Source organism: Balaenoptera musculus, chromosome 12 (genome assembly GCF_009873245.2).
Source record: "Balaenoptera musculus isolate JJ_BM4_2016_0621 chromosome 12, mBalMus1.pri.v3, whole genome shotgun sequence".
Lineage (NCBI taxonomy): Eukaryota > Metazoa > Chordata > Mammalia > Artiodactyla > Balaenopteridae > Balaenoptera > Balaenoptera musculus.
The window spans coordinates 13,163,076-13,182,402 of NC_045796.1; the positions used below are offsets into that span (position 1 = coordinate 13,163,076).

Below are 19,327 nucleotides of genomic sequence, written 5' to 3' on the forward strand. Positions count from 1 at the left end.
AGACACACACACACACACACACACACACACACACACACACACACACACATTATCTTGTTGAACCATTTGATGCTAAATTGATCCCTCTATACTTCGATATACATTTCCTAGGAATAAGGAATGGAGCGATCACTATGTGATCGCTGTGGAAGAGGCAGTCTGCCATGAGCCCCGGACGCCCCTGCTCATCCTTGCTGATTGTGCCAAACTGTAAGGCTAACCAATCTCTGACCCTGAACAGTTCCTACAGTGGTAACTTAGGCGATTCAGTAGGTCAAGGTGACCACAGCATTGATCACTGTGGACTGCTTACTCCTGGGAGGTTGGTTTATTGCTTGCTGCCAATAAACCAGATTTTAGCTATGGGTTCCTTGACTGTGACTCAACCCATTGTGTGAGCAGCCAACATCTGGTCCCATCGCATCACCCCGTGGGGCTTGGGAGCAGGGAGACTCTACCAAGCTAAAGCTTCTACAGTTCTCTGCGCTATAATAACCTAAGTATTTTTATCTACTTTGGGCCCCTATGGACTTGTGGCAAGACAGCCTGTTTGCTTGCTCAGTCATCTCCTTTGGAGTCTTGTTACGTCTTGTCATCTTCTAAGAGGATGAGATTCTTCCCAAACTGTACAACAAACAGTGTGTCAAGGTGGATGATGACTTTTTGAAAGAGAAAAGACAAGGGCTCGTGGATGAGATTTGAGGAGGTGAAGAAACTGCTTGGGAGCTAGTGGCAAATGTTCTGGCCCATGTGGTGCAGAGACAGGGAGTGAATGGTCCACCCTGTCTTACCTGCTGATAAACATGAGTTGAGTTGATGGATGGAGGCTGAGTGGTGAGCGGAAAAATCTAAGCAGCTTCCCAAGTGGTGCCATGATTGCTGCTTGCTCTCCTGTGGACGAGGGGACTAGGAGAGCACTCTAGGCCCCGCCATGGAGGAAAGCACAAATGCATCCGGTCTTAAGTCACAACCAGGAACATCCAGAGGTCAATATGTCCCTACAGTGAACACCAACTTATGGACCCTTAGTGAGAGGGAAAGGAAACAAGCCCAGGGGCATTTTGATCAACAGACGGAGCAACTGTTAGACCCAGAGCTGACGAAGGAGTGAGGAAGGTTATGCATTTAGAGGGTGAGTGAAGCACCTCGGCTGTCAAAATCTTGGGTGGGCTATGACTCAAAAGTGGATTCCAGAGGCAATAAAGGAAATATTCTTTGCACTATGACTCCCCATTACCAGAAACATAGCTCAGCACTTCATTTCACTGTCTAGCTATTGGAGACAATATGCGCCTTGTCTATGTACGCATTTAGTTGTCTGCAAGTTCATCAGATAATCTGTCAAATTTGGCTGAGGACCTAAGCAGCAGGCGGCTCTGGAGGCACTGCAAGAGCAGCCTGGCCCTGGAGCGTTTTGAACTACAGATTTCTGGAAGAGGAGGCAGCCTCCACGAGGGGTATCCCTACGAGCCTTCCTGGCACCATTCCCCACTTCAGCTGAGGAAGGAATATCTTAGGCTTTGGAGTTGCTGGCAGGGGGAAATGATTAATGCTCTCTTTGTCTCCAGATTCCAGCCCCGCAGCCTGGCAAAGCAATTACATGGTCCACTGGACAAGAAACAGCTCTGATTGCCAAACTGACCTACTGCGGGGTTTATCACCCCAGTCTATGTGCTATGAGGTCAGAGAAACTCACGTGGGTTTGGCTGGTCTTGAGTTATGCCTAATGCAGCTCCTAAAGGTGAAAACCTTGTACATGTACAAACACACACAGATAGAAGCAGTCTTGTTTCATTTAAGCTCATACCAATTCATAAGCTTCTCCTGATACCTGAGTGCCCTTGGGTCATGCCATATGTGGCTATCAAGGCCACAACTATTTGGTGACCCTGCTCCTATGGATTATCCAAATCAATGTAATTGTGATCCAAATCAAGTTTAGCAACAAATCTAGAATTGGAATAACCTGTCCCCTTCAGTTATATGTTTGTTACGTGGGAGAGAGAGTGCTACAGGATATCTCTCTACTAGGCATGGGGACGGGAGGCTTAGTGCCTCTTTGACCCCCTGCAATTATTGGCAATGACACTACTCCTTGGATCACATTCCTTTCGTTAGGCCCTCAAATAAAGAAGACTGCGCTACCCAAAGGAGACATGAATCCCTGTGTCATACAGCAGTGTAAGTATTGTCCCCTGACATCAGAGTCCTCATTCTAGAGATAGGCCAGGCACTCAGCCTTGACTTTAGCTACCATAGCCAATGAGGTGGAATATGCCATAGGAAATCAACAGGTCAGGCTAAACTCCCTGATTGTAAATGAGTCACTGATTGGCCTTTGACTACATTCCGATAAGTATGGTTGCCAACCACTCCTGTTGTGTTTGCATTCATACTATCAATAACAATATTGTGGTGCAATCCACGCGCATCATGAGAAAGAAGCTACCTGATTATCTGCAGTAAGACCTGTTAACCCTCTCTGGGACTTAATCAGTTGAGTCTGTGATCTGGGAGTACATGGCTGAGGTCAAAAGTGCAGATTGACCTGATCCTGTTGATAGGGATTCTATGAACAATAATCCTAATCACGTATTTATTGAGATAAATGAGACAGATTCGGTCCTAGCCTCTATCAGTGTGTCTAATCCAAATTGCTGATGGGGTGGCATAATCCTATGAACATTGAACTGAGCCAAGAATAAGTGGAGCTGACAGGTGAATTACTGTGAGAGGCAGTTCATCAAGCATCCCTGTACATTCTTGCTGACCGAGCTGAGCTGCAAGGCCTTACTAGCTTCTGACTCCAAGTAGCTTCTATAGTCACATAGTCAAGTAAGACCCTTTACTGCCAAACCACATAAGGACCACAGTAGGACCAATTTGCGATTCCTTGCTCTTACAGGAGGAAGATTGCTTTGTTTACTGCTTGCTACAAAAGGTGGTGAAGCCCTAGCTCTGGGCTTGTCAGTTGTGGTGCAATCAACTGTGTGCATAGTGACAATCAGGGTCTATTGTGTCACTCCATGGGACACGGGGGCAAGGGAACCAGCACTCCTGTGTTGATGCTCCTACTCTTTGCTGTGCTGTGGGTAGTAAACTGTTTTCTCTGAACCACTGGGTCACATTGTCTATTTTTGGCACCCAGAGGGTCATAACAAGCTGAACTGCTTAGTTGCTGAGATAACTCTTTTGGAAACTTGCTGCTCCCTGCCATTTTCTAAGACTGGGCTTCTTTCCTGACAGTACCACAGTACCATTGTAGATTCAGTAAATTTAACATTTGACATAGATAAAATATTTTCATCTACCATCAGCTTTCCAATTTTTTCAAGAGCTTCTTAAACTGTTATTTTTTCCAGGAAGTCAACTAGTAAATCCCCTTGGGCTATTTTTTAGCCTATTTTGAAAAATAAAGTTTTGAAAAGCTTTTAGGTTCAAACTGAAGCTTATTTAAAGCACTTTTAATCTCTATCCATACAATGATTGACATGTGCTTCCTATCCCTGGAAGGAGTTTAAAAGATTGCCTTTTCCAATTTCATTAATCTATGGGAGGAAATAGAGGTCTTGAGAGGGGAAGTGACAGGCCCAAGAGTATTGGTTGAGAAAAGCCCGTTTAATATTTTTATTTTTGCTCTTTGCAGCACTCTCTTCCACTTCCATTTTCTCTGTCCTATTTGTGATGCCATCCAAAGTTACAGTTGAAGCCAGTACCAGACTTGGGTACTTCTGAAGCTGATTAGTGTTTCAGCCAGTAATGGACTTCAAAATCCCATTCATTACAGAAGCCATAATAACAGAGCCACACAAAAAAACTTTGGGAGTGGATGACTCATAGGTAAAGATCTCCATTTACCTAAATAATGGATAACTCATCCCTTCTTCCAAGTTCCATTGCCGGAATCAAACATATTGGGATCTAGAGTATAACAAGGGGTCACACTTCAGTGAAGGAGAATTCAAGGAGAGGTGGAATAATCTGGTAGTTCAAAGGATCCAGACTCAATATGCCATATGCTTCCTTCTGCTTTTAATATGAATTTTTTGTTCAATATAATAAATTCCTTCACAAAAGGAAGCTTTGGTGGTTACTTTTGTTGTTCACTACGAGAAGCTAGCCCCCAGACTCTGAATAGGGGTAATTAATCAAGCCCAGAAATGAGCCCTAATTCACTGGCCGTCAACAGAAGCTGGGAGAGTCCTGCTTATGAAGAGATCCCCTTGGCAGCCATTAGCATGGGATGCCAAGTCCACACAGCTGGTTATCTGCAGCCTGGCACCAGAGCCCAGGTGGCTTGGCTTCTATCTTGCATTCTTTCACAAGAAAGATTGTAATTATTTAACCTTTGGCACGCTTCTCACAGTTGACTATAGATCAGTTTTAAAAGATTTCCTCCTTTAGGATTGTAACCAGAAAGTGAGAGGCTTCAAAACAAAGCAAAACAAAAGTGAAAACCCAAACAAAACACAACCTGTTCTATTTTCAGAGATATGAAGTTTCAATATCTTGTTTGTATTTAGACCATGTATTTTGAATGAGTGAGAATAAGAGATTGATAATCAATTTTAGAACCCTGGTTAATGCCTGACATTATGGGACATTGCCATTTATTCTAGTAAAACATTGGATTTGGAACAGGTTTGTCCATAACTGGGACTAATGATCTACAGTGGGCTTTTTGAAATGCTTAGCGGAAACCATTCTGTGAGATGTTACAATGTGTCTCTTGAAAAACTGAGACTGTGCTCAGATAAATTTGAGAACTTTAGCTTAAAGGACAAGAGGCAAGTATATATACAGAACTAAATGCAGCACACACACACACACACACACACACACACACACACACACACACATACAAATATAATAGGGATTTTCAAAGCCTTTAAAATGCTAATCCAAGTATCAGTCCCCATGACCAAAATAAGATATGCAACATTTCTGAACATTTGTCTAAAAGCTATTTTTTAACAGACCACATATTAGCATTTTCTATAGGAACTCAGTAGAACTTGTAAAAACTAAAAAACTTATGAAAGAGTCATTTGTTCTGATTCCCTAAACATCAAATCTTAACACTTGAGTTCTTGTAACATCCCCTTTTATGTAGGCAAAATGCTGATGTTTGGACATTCAAGACTTCCAGTGACAAGGGAATCTTAGTGTCTCAAAGCTTAGAAAATTCTTTCTTTGGTTGTATTGCAATCCCTTTCCCTGTAGCTTCCACCTATTGTCTTTAATTATTGGAGTCATGTTGGTAAGTCCAATTCCGTGCTCACATCCCTTTAAGTATATGAAGATAACTATCTTGTGCCATTTGAGCCTTCTATTTCCCAGGTAATCATGTGCACTTATTTCAACCATTTGTCATATTAAGGAATTTTAACTCCTTTTGCCTTCTTGGTTGTTCATCTCTGAACACAATCTATTTTGCTTATTTCGTTCCTGAAGTGTGTTGTCTATTAGAGTGAGGCTAATATTTCTTTGGTTCTAGACACCAAAATTCTATTGATGTGATTATCTATAATTGCAAGAGTTGATATGGCCTGTATCATATTGTTGGTTCATGAAATAAAATCTTTATGACTTTTTTCACATCTGTTATCACTCACATTCTATCTTTCTATAATTGGATTTTTGGGCTAAAGTTTTTCTTCTAGTAACTACTATAGTTTTAGTTTTTTTCTCACTCTTCTAGTACGTTTGACTCCTTACCTGATCATAGGTTATTGAGTATTTCTCCATTGATTGGGACCCTTCAGGTGGGAATCAAAGCTGTACCATTATATTCAGATCATAATCCAATATAGGATAGAAGTGTAGAAATTAACAAGAGCTTGTCAAATCTCTTGTTAAAAACACTATTGATACTGGGGTACCTGATTTCTCTGTCCTCTAAGAAAATAAAATTTGTCTTGTAACTAATTCTTGAGAACTTATCTCACCTCCTAGAGGTTACTGCTTCCTTTCTAAGTGCTCTCAAAATACACTTTAATAATCTGATCTAGGTTCTAAAAACAATTAGCGCAAAGCTACATAGTCTTTGCAGTTTTCATAACTCCTTTGCCTTTGAAGTTATGATTTGTGTTTCATTAATTGTGTTTCATTTACAAGTTCTCTTAGTGTTTTAAGATCTCCAAGAGATTCGACCTCATTTCTGAATGTTCTCTAACAATATCTTCACCTTTACTGGTCTTCAATTCTTTCTTAATAATGTTTCAGGCTGAAGATCATTTCTCTGAAAGAGAAGCTTGAAATAAAATCAGGGTTGAAGAATTTTGCTTTCCTCTTGTCTTCCATTAATATTGTTTGCAACTGGTTAACAGAGCAGACTAAAGCTTTATTTGAGAAATCAGTGTGATATTTCAGAGGAGATCTATAGTCTAAAGTCAGAATACCTGGGGTCTAGTTCCAACTCTCAGGTGGTGCTTTAAGGACATGACTAATTTGGACCTTGATGTTTCTTCATCTATTAAACATAGTTGGTCAGGTTAGATCAGTGGTTCTCAACTGATATTTACCCTAATGGTTTTCAACTGATTGTTTTTTTTGGGGGGGCAATGTCTGGAGACATTTTGGCTGTCACAACTGGGGATGGGTGGGTGATACTGGCATCTAGTGGGTAGAAGACAGGGATACTGCTAAACATCCTGCAATGTGCATCCCCTCACAACAGAGAATTATCTGGCCCAAAATGTCACTAGAGCCAAGGTTGAGAAATGTTGGGATAGACCAACTTTACGATCCCTTTTAGCAGCATTAGTTCATTCCTTTAAACTTTTCATTACAAGAGCTATAATTCAACTTCTTGGGGGAAAGAGAATAGAGGAGATGAAAACAGTAAAACCTCTCTAAGTGGCTTAGACTAGTATTATTGGCCAGTTTCCTGGCACTGTGCTATGTATTTTACATGGATAATTATGCATCACATTCACATGAAAATAAGTGTTAGACACTATAGTTACGACCATTCTTACATATAAGGACATTGAAATATAGACAGTTTCAGAGAATTCCACAGGGAAATTCAGCTGGTCAATGGTAGGATCTGACCAAATAAATGAGCCATCTAAATTTTTAAGATTTTATATTATATTTGCTATTCTTATTTAATTATGAAGTTTCCCTTTATCTGCTGATATTTTAAATTAAATTTACACATAGTAGAGTTTACATAAAATATAATTATCTTTTTCTTTAGTCACAATTTTTAAAAACTCTATTTGGAAACTAGGTATTTGAAAAGACTCTCACAATTATATATTTTATGTTTGGAAAAAAGCATACAATAAAAAAATACATTTCTGGCCTACAATTTCCCCATTTGTAAGATCAGGAGGTTTGGATTAGATGATCTATATACTTTTTCAGTTCCAATATTCTAAGAACCGTAAATATTTTCCATCTTCTTGATAAATCCAATCACATTATTGGGATTTAGATATTGATATTTACTTACAGTGTAACCATTTGAAAGGTTATTTGTTCCACTGAATTTCTGAAATAACCAGAAAAATCTTCAGTTGTTAAAGTGCATACTAGCCGTTCTGCAAGCCTCTATCTGCAGCATTTTAAGGTTCTAGGAGTGACATGTATCTCGTCTGTTTCCAAAGAGCATCTCAAAGACAGCATTTTTTAAAAGTTGATGTTTTGAATTTGAATGAGCTCACATGTAACTATATTTGAGGATTTCTGAGTATAAGAAAACATGTTAGCTGACATGACAGAGAAAAAGAAAGAACAACAAGAGTGAGTTATTTTTGCTAAGTTGGTAAATTATGGGATGGATTAAATTGGTGACTGCATTGTGAAACATAGAATGGCCATACTCTATTTCACATCCACTATTCACTGAATTTTCTCATTGTTAAGTTTATTTTTAGTAATTTGACTTTTCTTAAGATATTCTTATTTATTAATGTCAGTTTCCATAGACTTTACTTTTTTGCTTTCATATCAGATGTCTTAGAGGTACCTATTTTATCACAAGAAAAATTTTATTCATTTCTTGTGCTTTAAGGGATTTAGACATATCATATGGGACTCTGGATCATATATATAATATATATAATATTTTAAAATCTTTATGAAGATTTGATAATGTATGTAGAAAAAAAAGGAAATAAGTAGGGCTTGATAGATTTTGTAGATTTCCAGTATCCCTGAATTTCTGTTGTCTATATGGAAAACAGAATAGTAGGAAGAATGTGACTAATTTCTAACACAAAATATATTCTGTGAGTCAGCTTTTTTCTCTCTCTTCCTTCCTTTCTTCCTTCCTTCCTAATAAATACTGCAGTCTATACAGACAAATAGTATGAATTATTTTTCTACATATTCATTCTCATTCTTGGACTGAGGGGGCCATTATTTTAAATTATAGTGAAACTTTCAGCTTATATTTATTTGATATTTGTAATTACATGGAACTAATTTATCAGGCTAGTTAGTTGCATGTGTTCCTAATAAGGTAGGTGTTATAGAAAGAAAAAGTGGTTCATTTCCTTTGATTCACGGTGAAGCAACAAGCACTAAATTAAATTCATACTAATCTCCCACCCACGTATGGTTAATATTTATATTGCCAGATATTCATTCCTTCTGCATACATCATTGGCAATGGGGATGACCAAACTCACATGGGGTCTTGAAAGCTGGCATTTTAATCTTTTGGATATGTATCAGGAAAGACATTCATGTTTTGAAAAAGTACTATTACAATTTTTTAGCACTCAGAACAAATCCTGTTTCTAACCTCCACTTACCCACACCATATGTGTGTGTGTGTGTGTGTATATATATATATATATATATATGTATATATATATATGTGTGTGTGTGTGTGTGTGTGTGTGTATGTATCTATACATAGTATTCTATTTATATGGTATTTTATTGGTATTGGTATGTTATATTATATGGTATTTTATTTATTTTATATATATGTTATTTTATTGCAGTAAAAGTATAAATCATAGACAATATGGTTCTAATATTTCTTTTCATCATGGAAAGTTTCTACTCATTTCAAAACTAGGAACTCTACTATGTAAGAAAGAAATTCTTGAGTGTAAAGGGAGAAGGCAGACAAAAGTTATGGCTCTAGGTTCTTGATTTCCAGGGAGATAATAATCAGAAAGGAAATATTAAGACATATTTTATTCTAGAAAGTTGTAGTTCTCACAATGTCACCCTCAAAATAATTTTATAAATTTTAAAAAATTGTAGCAATTTGTAAATATTTATTGCAACTGGCCAAAAGATAACCACATCAGAATGATATTCAAAAGTTAGTGGCTGGTCAACTTCATTCCAATGGTAACGTTGTTTGAAGTGAGGAAAAAAATATAAAAGTAAAAAATACTATAAAACTGCATTTCAAATTCATAAACGTGGAAGTAAGAATACGTGTTGTAGAAAGTTAAAAGGGAAAAGAATCTGCCTCTCATAGCTGGCTCCCAAAGCTAAAAAGAATAGATACATTTATATGTATAACTGAATCACTTTGTTGTACAACTGAAACTAACACAACATTGTTAATCAACTATACTCCAATATAAAATAAAAAGTTTAAAAAAAAGGAAATAAGATTAACATGTTCCAATACACTAAATCTCAATGTGAGGACTTTTTCATGATAAATGTTTATAAAATAGCAATTTACCACTTAAGGTTGCCAAATTAATGACACATCATTTTGAGTTAATTTTTTTAAAGAAAAGCGTGTTGCCATATTTTATCAGTTAGTTACATTAATTGGAATAACAAGCACAAGAAAATGCTGCAGTAATTATATTACTTAATCCAATCTTTAAAACAACCTCCCTGAAAGTTCATAGTATTCAGTCAGGAAGAACTCTAGCTAATTCATATATCAGTGTTCACTGTACTGTTCTGCTGTACAGAACAATCTTCTGGGTCAGCCCACTAAGGTGATAGCTGAAAAGACTGAGTTCTTGCAAGATGAAGGGTTTCCTCCATCACATGCTGGTCAGGGACAGCATGACAACTAGAACATTCACCTGATTCCCTGTCCTGGTCCCTCTGGCACCACCAGCCCTCCAAGCTGCCTTCTCTAGTAGGATAAATGTGATTGGACTCACAATCCTAAAGGTCAGTTTATGAAAATATTAAATGAACTTCTCTGACGTTAATGAAAAATTTTAACTGTGGAAAAGAAAATTCTATCATTCAGTAAGAGTCAATATGACTTTACTGACAGCAAAAGATTTTAGTCAAATAATTTGAGCTCATATAATGGTAACCATGATCCCCATTATTGGATTTCTAATTCCCCGTGATCGTCATTAATCTATGTGAGTGTTTACTTTTACATACAGATATGCAAATACACTAAGAATACATCTAAACAAGCCTATATAAAGGCCTTATGGCATTCAAACTGTCAGTATATAAATGTTAAAATTTAGTTCTAGGAGGCACCACTGAGTGCAGTGAAAACCAGACTAGGGGGATAGTAGGGCACATTAATTAAAAGTCTGGGTTATAATATCAAATTCAACTGGGTTCATTCCTCAGCCACTGCTCTTTACCTATGACCTTAGGCAAGTTAATTCCTTAAACATTGGTTTCCTCAACTGCAGAAATAATCCACACCTCATATGATTAAATAAGATATACTGGATACAAACCAGTCAATAAATGTTATTACTAACAGTCTTTTTTTTTTTTTAACATAAACCTAAATTTATTCAATGCAAATATTGTAATTCCTTTTTTTAAACCATTTTTTATTGAAGTATAGTTAATTTACAATTTTGTGTTAGTTTTAAGTGTGCAGCAAAGTGATTCAGTTATACGTATATATATATATATATTCTTTTTCAAATTCTTTTCCATTATAGGTTATTACAGGATATTGAATATAGTTTCCTGTGCTATACAATAGGTCTTCTTGTTTACCTCTTTTATGTATAGTAGCGTGTGTATGTTAATCCCAAACTCCTAATTTATCTCCTCCCTGCCATTAAACCCTTTGATAACCATAAGTTTGTTTTCTGTGTCTGTGAGTCTGTTTCTGTTTTGGAAATAAGTTCATTTGTATCATATTTTTAGATTCCACACATAAGTGATATCATATGGTATTTGTCTTTCTCTTTCTGACTGACTTTACGTAGTATGGTAATCTCTAGGTCCATCCATGTTGCTACAAATGGCGTTATTTCATTCTTTTCTGTGGCTGAGAAATATTCCATAGTATATATGTACCACATCTTCTTTATCCATTCCTCTGTCCATGGACATTTAGGTTGCTTCCATGTCTTGGCTGTTGTAAATAGTGCTGCAGTGAACATTGGGGTGCACGTATCTTTTCAAATTAGAGTTTTGTCTGGATATATGCCCAGGAGTGGGATTGCAGGATCATATGGTAACCCTACTTTTAGTTTTTTAAGGAACCTCTATACTGTTCTCCATAGTGGCTGCACCATTTTACATTCCCACCAACAGTGTAGGAAGGTTCCTTTTTTTCCACACCCTCTCCAGCATTTATTATTTGTAGACATTTTAATGATGGTCATCCTGGCTTGTATGAGATGATACCTCATTGTTGTTTTAATTTGCATTTCTCTAATAATTAGTGATATTGAGCATCTTTCCATGTGCCAGTTGGCCATCTGTATGTCTTCTTTGGAGAAATGTCTATTTAGGTCTGTTATTACTAATAGTCAAATATTTTGTGGCAATAAACATATTTCCAAGTAAACAATATTTTCTCATCCCAGATTGTAGCCAATTTACAGAAACATATTAAGCTCTTCTGCTATATTTATGAAAGGGATAATTCATTTTAAACTTAGATATACTCTAGTACTGCACATGCATAGAAGCACGCCTATATCATGCATGTGTGTGCTCTCTCTCTGTCTCTCTCACACACACACACACACACACACACACTCCTAACTGGAACTGTTTTCTTTTTAAACCAAAGAATTGAAAGAATAGCCACTGTGGCCTCATTCACAAAATATGCATTAATGTGGTCAAACCTGGTAATTTTGTGAGCTATCCTCACTTGGGACTTTTGTCATGGAATTGAAATGCTTTTCCTTCTCAAATTGGTTCTCCACAGATGTCTTATAAAAAAATCGAGAGCCAACTTTTGAGAGTGATTTGACAAATTAGGCTTCTGCTTTTAGTTTAGCTGGGGATAATATAGCTTTTTAGTTAACACAAATGCAAAGCATCTCCTCATTCCTTGACCTGCTACTTTGATCAAAATGTCAAGAAGCTGCTTAAAAAATAGTAACCCAAGGGTTTAGGAGTGGGCTTGCCATATTGATGAGGAGTTAGCAGGAGGTACCATAATGTTAGCTTTATCATTGTTATATTACTTTGTTCTCTAAGACTCACTGATTGATATATTAGAAAGTTAAGGCTTTGTCACAAGATAACTACATTATTTTGCTAAACACAAGATTCATTAGGTGAAAAAAATTAGTATCAATCAGCTTGACCGAATGGGTTACTCAGGTTAGAGAAAACAGTAACTTTGGCAGTGTTTGGATGAAGTTACATTTTAAATCAGCTTTCAATTTAGTGTTTTGTTCAAAATTCAGATTATTGGACCCTACCTTGACTCAATGAACCAGATTTCTTAGAGTTCCTCAAAAGCTACACTTTCTGGAGCTCACTGTAAAGCTTGAGATCCTCTGTCTGAGACCATACGCTAATATTCGAGTGCAAAGTGGTATTTTGTGCGATAGCAGAGAAAAGTTTTGGATTAATATGAGAAGTCTAGATATTTGTCTGTGTTCTGCCTCTTACTGGTGGTTTGATCTTGTATAATCACTTAACCTCCCTGAACATTTATTTTTTTCATGTTTACCCATTAGGGTTATTATAGGAAGCCGATGTGATAAAAGCACTTTTTAATCTGCATGCTATCATATAAGAGTAAGATAACATTATTATTATGGTTATAGTGAATGCAAACTCTTTAAATAGTAATCTAACTGACATAACAGAGTTTTCTTTTCCCACATAATGTTATACATTAAAAAATAATCTAGGTGTCAAAACTAAAAATACATTAGAGTATGTGATCAGGGTGGAAACCAAGCAGTGAAGGCAGGCCAGCATCTCAGGTCTGAGTTGGACCTGGACTGATTTGAGCAAATGATGGGAGTGTTTTGAAGCCAAGTGGAATCCAATGAGGACAACAACAGGGTACAAAGAAATTAAATTGCATTGAGAGCAGATGGAAAATGAATGCCTTTGCCTAAGTCTACCTACCAAAGGTCTGGAAGACATAAAGACAACAAGCTGAACATAAATCAGGTATGAATCACTACAGCTGGAGCAGTACGCTGGACCCTGGAATGCATAAAAGAATAGGAGATCATCTTTTTTTATTTTTTATTTTCCACATTGAGCCAGGGTATGAGCTCTTTAGGGCACTGAGTCTAGTTCCTGACCTCCTTATCAATAGCACTTATTAAAAATAAAATTAGAAGGCAAGCACCAATGTAAGAAAATTTTTGAAAAGTGTAACTTTGGATCAGAGGACTAAAGGCTGGAGAGAAAAAATGAAGAATCTCTCCTGTGAACATTTTTTTTACTGAAGGGAGAGCCTGAAATAATGTCAGGGTATTACACAATCCTTTAGCTTGTCAATCAGTGGTAAGAAAGGGGTCATTCCTACCCGCTCCATATCTCCTGAAATATCAAAAGATATTTATTCAATCATTCATTTATTCAACAGATGTTTTTGGAGTACGTTTCACTGTGCTAGGCAGATACTGGAGATACAAGAAGGAGCCAGGCAGATATAATTTGTGCTCTCAGGAAGCTAAGGCTAACCTGTCCCATGCCCCATGTGCCTACTGTAGATGGTTAGCAAAAGTGGCCACAGTGACTTCCCTCCCTACATCCACACCCCTTTGCAATGTGACTGCAGCTCCATCAATAGGTGGAGTCTGTTTTCCCACCCTTTGAACCTAGAACCTGTGATGGCCGTGAGAGCAAGCCTGGGCTAACACAGATGATGGTAGATGAGGACCCATGAGGAGCTAGCCATTCTCGCTGTGGCCACCTTACATCAGCTGGCTGACAGCCCATAGAGCGGCTCACCACAGAGTGAGCCCAGCTAAGGCTGGAAGAGCTGTCTAGCCCAGCCCAGCCCAAATGACTGATCTATAGAATTGTAAACTAAATAAATGGTTGCTTTCAGTCATTAAATTTTGGAATGATTTGTTATGCAGCAAAAGCTGACCAAGTAGCCCTTACCTATGTAAGTATGACTCAAAGTTTATCTTGGGCACATAATTTTTTTATATGATCAAATTACCTTGATAACTGCCAACTCTCCACTTGACTTTGCGTTGCATGGACATGATCTCAGTGTACAGTTGTCAGAATACAGACACCCTGGGAAGGTTTGATATTGGATCTGTGATCTGCAGAATATGAAGTTGACTAATGTGCTTGACGTGTGACACATACAGTACAACATATTTCTTGGAGAAAATACAAATAACATAGATAGGCAGGACATAAACATCTACAATGGTACAGACAGCAGTTAAACAGTTAATGCAAATCCAATTAGCTTTGTTTCCTAACATGACGGTTCATGACTTAAAAAAAAAGAAAAAAAAAAAAACACCTCTCTGTCAGATACTGAATTTGTAAGCGAATCAATGTCTTATAGACACAGCCGTAAAGTCTCCAATTTTTCCCCCAAATAATTTTATTATTTTGATATATTAGTGAAAATATTACCAAAGACTTATGTATTGTTCCAGATGTCTGTGTGTAACTGCCTTGATTCTAATGATGACACATCAGTGGAGATTAGTGAAAGGGATATTTGATTTATCTTAATTTTCAAATATGTCAGAGTGCCTTTTCCTCTTTTCCTGGTATCCACTCTTCTGTGTCCAGCTCTCCCAGCTAGGCATCTTGGGAAAGCAGCCAATTCCAGGGCTAATGTGTTTCTGCAGTTATCTGACACTGACGCTGCTTCAGAGAGGCAGCAATGAAGATAAGCCCCATTTGGATGTATTTTTAAAGCAAACCTTTTGGTTACTTAGCCCAGAGCTTCCCCAGTTAGCTTCCTTTCTCCCCTCTCTGGCTGTGCAAGAACCATACATGTGGCTGTGAAACTGCTGGATTTGGAGGGGAGTCAAGGGCAGTGTCGGGGCAGCTGAAGGACACTCATGCTGAACTCAGGAAAAACGCTCCACCAGACAAGCTAGGAGCTGTATTTCCAGGAAAGCAAGGCAGGTGAAGGGTTCTGAGAGGATCAGATATGACAAGAGGCCCGGCAGTGGTCCAGGGTACAATACCAGCAGCCACTCCCCGAAGTGCCTGAAAGGAGAGGGAGGCTATAAACAGGTGCTTAAGGAGAGAGAACGAATCCTTTACAATGGCCATCGTTTTGCTCCAATGGTAAATATTTTAACCTTAGTTTAGGACTGAGGGTTTTAAGTTGCATTCCTTAACGTATTATCCTCAGGTTAGAGAAAAATCTATTTAAATTCCTACCCTCTTTAAGTTATTCACAAGATTTCCAGAGTCCCTGAGAAGGAGAGCCGCTTAGTAAAAGGAGCAAGCTTAGAGGTCTTGATGTGAAGAAAAAAATAAATAAAGAAAGAAGCAGAGTAGAAAAACAGTTCTTTCTGGCTTTTGTTTCTGAAATGGAATTAGAAGTGAGACATAATAAGTTAATAATTTCCCTTTGGTTGGAAATAGGCCTGTCATCATTACCTCATGCTCCCCAGGGCTTGCAAGTTCCTGGGTTCATTTTAGCATTATTTAATATCAAGAATATGAGGATTAAAGTCGCTACGGCAGATCCTTCTGGGCCATATTACATCGGTCCTGTGGTCAGTGAGAAGGGGTGAGCCTGGGCTGGGTTGGGTGGCAGTAGAGGCAGTCACAAGGGACAGTGAGGGGTGGGGAAGAGGAAGCAGAGAGGAAGCAGCTGCATCCTAAGGGAACCAGGCTCTCCCTCTGGCTCCTCGACTTGACCTCCTGATCATTTTTAGGGAGCCATCTGTCCCCACAGTTCTTCTCCCCGACCCTAGAAACTCTATCTAAGATCCTGACATGAGGATTTACTTTCACAGGGAGTTTGAATTTGAGTTCTGTGTTATAAAATTACACAGGCTGTGAGTTTTGGATGCTGGCACCATCATTCAGAAATTTACTTACTTAAATTAATTTTAATAATTAAGTGACAGATTTACTTTACAGGTCAGACTCCAAAGTTTCCAAACCAGTGGCTTAACAAGGCAATATTAACTTAGAGACAGATTATTTTTTTTCCCTTTCCTCCCTTTTGATTTCTCATGTGATTATTCTGTTGTGTGTAAACCTTGCATCTTCTGTGCAAGCTCCCATCTGTACTCTTCTGTGCATAGGGATATATCTTCCAACAAATAGTCACTCCTCATTATGTTAACCTCAGCTGGTATGATGACTGTTGCAAAACGAATTTAGTTCTAAAAATTAAGTAATAAGTTTGATGTTTTCTCTAGAGTTCAGGTATAAAAATTTATAAATCAGTGACTTAACAAAGTTAAGGACAGGCCATTTAATCCTCTTTTCTCCTTTGGTGTGACAATGAGTTGCTGGGAACATCGTCCCCCATCACTACAGTGGGCAAAGTGCTGACACTTTCTCTGTAACCATAGATCCAGAGCAGGACTGGCTTTTGAGAAGTGACAGGTACATTGGAGTGATATGCATGAAACACCTAACATTGGGGGGAATGAGAAGAATTCTAGATTAAGATCACTTCCACAATGTGCTGAAGTCATTAATTTTGCATAGAAGCAAAGGCTGTGAAGATAGTAGATTTTTAGTAGATTTATGGATATCTGATTGGAATGTCTCTATATCTGAATGAATATGTACAAAATACATAGAGCTCAGCTTATGTAACGAAGTGCCTCTCTATCACAATGATCATAATTTGCTCCCCTCCTCCCCGCCTCCTCACTGATCTCAGTCCCCTGGTTACTGATCCTCTTCCAGTGGATTCAAATCTTGGATTTTAAGAAGCTCTATAATTTTTCTGTCATCCCCAGGAGGTACACCCAATCCTAGAAGCTGCATACCTGATGGTTAGTCCTATCCACTGTATTGGCCGTGGAGGGGAGGTCTCTGGTGTTCTGACGCATTCTAGTGGAGTTTTGCTGCTCAATGGTGGAGGAAGTTGGGATACAGAACTCTCTGAAGCATCGTTTGAAGTTTTCATCCAGAAATGCGTAAAGGACTGGGTTCAGGCAGCTGTTTGTGTAACCTAGAGCAATGCAGAAGTGCCAGGAAACAGTCTGGAAAGTAGTTTCTGGGATTGTGATCAAGGCTTTGATGATGACGTAAATGTGAATGGGGGTCCAGCAGACAATGAACACGGCCACAACCACCAGCACCATCCTGGTGATTCTTCGCAGGTTCCGATCCTTTTCTTTGGAGCCAGAGAGCATGCGGACACTCTTGAGGCGTAAGATCATCAGTCCATAACACACCGTAATGATGAGGACAGGCATGATGAAGGCAAAGATGAAAACACAGATTTTCAGCAGGTTTTCCCAGTACCAGGTTGGGTGAGAAAATGTTAGTGTACAATCTATGGAACCTAGAAGAAAAGAATTATAAGGAAGAATTAGCAACAACTTTTAAAGATGTCATTAGGTGTTACAATTGCCATTTTGCTCTCTAATTTATCGCCTTAACCTGAATTAACTTATGGCTATTACTACACAAGCCAGAAAAGGAAGATTTAAAGAAATCATGGAAGAAACTCAGTTCTCTTTTGATTTTCAGGGAGAGTTATGTTTTCCAAACATGTCATTTAGCTTGTCCACTTTGATGACATTAAGCTTTCATTCAGTCAACAATTATGGATCTGTCACCATGAGCTAGATCCACTATGGGGTCTAAGTTGATATAAAAATATAATCACTGTCCAGATTCTATAGGAGTTTCCAGCTAATGGATGTCTTCATTCCATTTTCTGGGGTTTTTTTGGCCACCCATGTGGCTTGCGAGATCTTAGTTCCCCAACCCAGCCACCACTGCAGTGAAAGCGCTGAGTCCTAACCACTGGACTACCAGGGGATTCCCTTAACTCCACTTTTTGATGGGTGGTTTATCATTCTGAAATGAGGTCTAAAAAGATAAATTTGTCATGTAGGCAGCCACTTGAGATTTTAAAACAAGCCTCCACTTAATGTTCTTTGGGTTTAAGCTCTAATTACTCTTGAAAGAGCTGTGTTCTTATTTTCCTGTCATTTTGATGAAGTAAGTGCAGAGAAATCAGGAACCAATAGATTATGGTTTATCTTCTCTTTCAAATGTTTACTGGACTTAAAATTGTAGGGGAAAATTCCTATTTCAAAATATTCAAAACTATTTTGCTAAAAAGAATCATTAAAATTACAGTTTGACTACAGCATGGGACCACTCCATAATTTCTACTTGGCTTATGACTTCACCAACAAATCTATCTATATTCTCTCTATCCCTCAGGCCTGCAGCCATACACACCTTGCCGGTACTTTGTTGTCGCCATGAACATCACAGGCAGACCAATGGCTGAAGAGAGGATCCAGTTGCAGATGTTGACGATCTTGGCATTGCGAGGAGTGCGGAAATCCAGGGCCTTGACGGGATGGCAGACTGCGATGTAGCGATCAATGCTCATGGTGCAGAGGGTGAATATGCTGGTGAACATATTATAGTAATCTATGGAGATCACAATCTTGCAGAGGATGGTTCCAAATGGCCATGTTCCCATTAGGTAATTGACACTCTGGAAGGGCAGGGTACTGGTTGCTAGGGCATCTGCCAGAGCAAGGTTGAAAATATAGATGTTGGTGGCAGTCTTCATTTTGGTGTATCTAAGAGATGAAGGAAGAGCAGTGGCACCACCAGAAAAAAATAAAACCATCAGTGTGAAATATAGTTAAGCTTTCAATTAAAAAGCAAAAACTAAAAAACAAAAAACAGAACAAAGCAAAACCCCCCAAAACCAGAGCAAAAACATTTGCAAGGATTAGTGGAAAGCATTTGAGATTAGATTCAGAGGAACTCTTTCACAGTACTAGATTGGCCATTTATAACCATGTGCCTATGGGCTATATATATAATTTCTCTACCTATCAGTTTCATTATCTGTAAAAAAGTTATAATAATAGCTGCCATACTGATTTATTGGTTTATTTGCTTTTTAAAAAAATGTGCCAGACACTGTGATAGGTGTAATAGACACAGGGAGCACTCAGTCAAGTATCCAGACATGGGGTAATAATACATTTTAATTCTAAATATATGAGAAAAATTTCAGTTATAT

General features: G+C 38.2%; 1 protein-coding gene across 3 annotated transcripts in view; it reads right to left on the reverse strand.

The window, feature by feature from the left end:
- Positions 1-19,327, reverse strand: part of OPRM1 (opioid receptor mu 1) — a 168,215-nt gene that overhangs the window by 116,606 nt on the left and 32,282 nt on the right. For 2 of the 3 annotated variants that reach the window (XM_036872214.1, XM_036872213.1), the window contains exons 2-3: positions 18,523-18,875; positions 17,091-17,611 (exon numbers count right to left, since the gene is read on the reverse strand). In XM_036872214.1, coding sequence (XP_036728109.1) covers positions 17,091-17,611; positions 18,523-18,875 — 874 coding nt within the window. Of the gene's footprint in view, positions 1-14,378; positions 14,424-17,090; positions 17,612-18,522; positions 18,876-19,327 lie in introns of those variants that run through there. The other variant, XM_036872215.1, reaches the window with a different exon arrangement.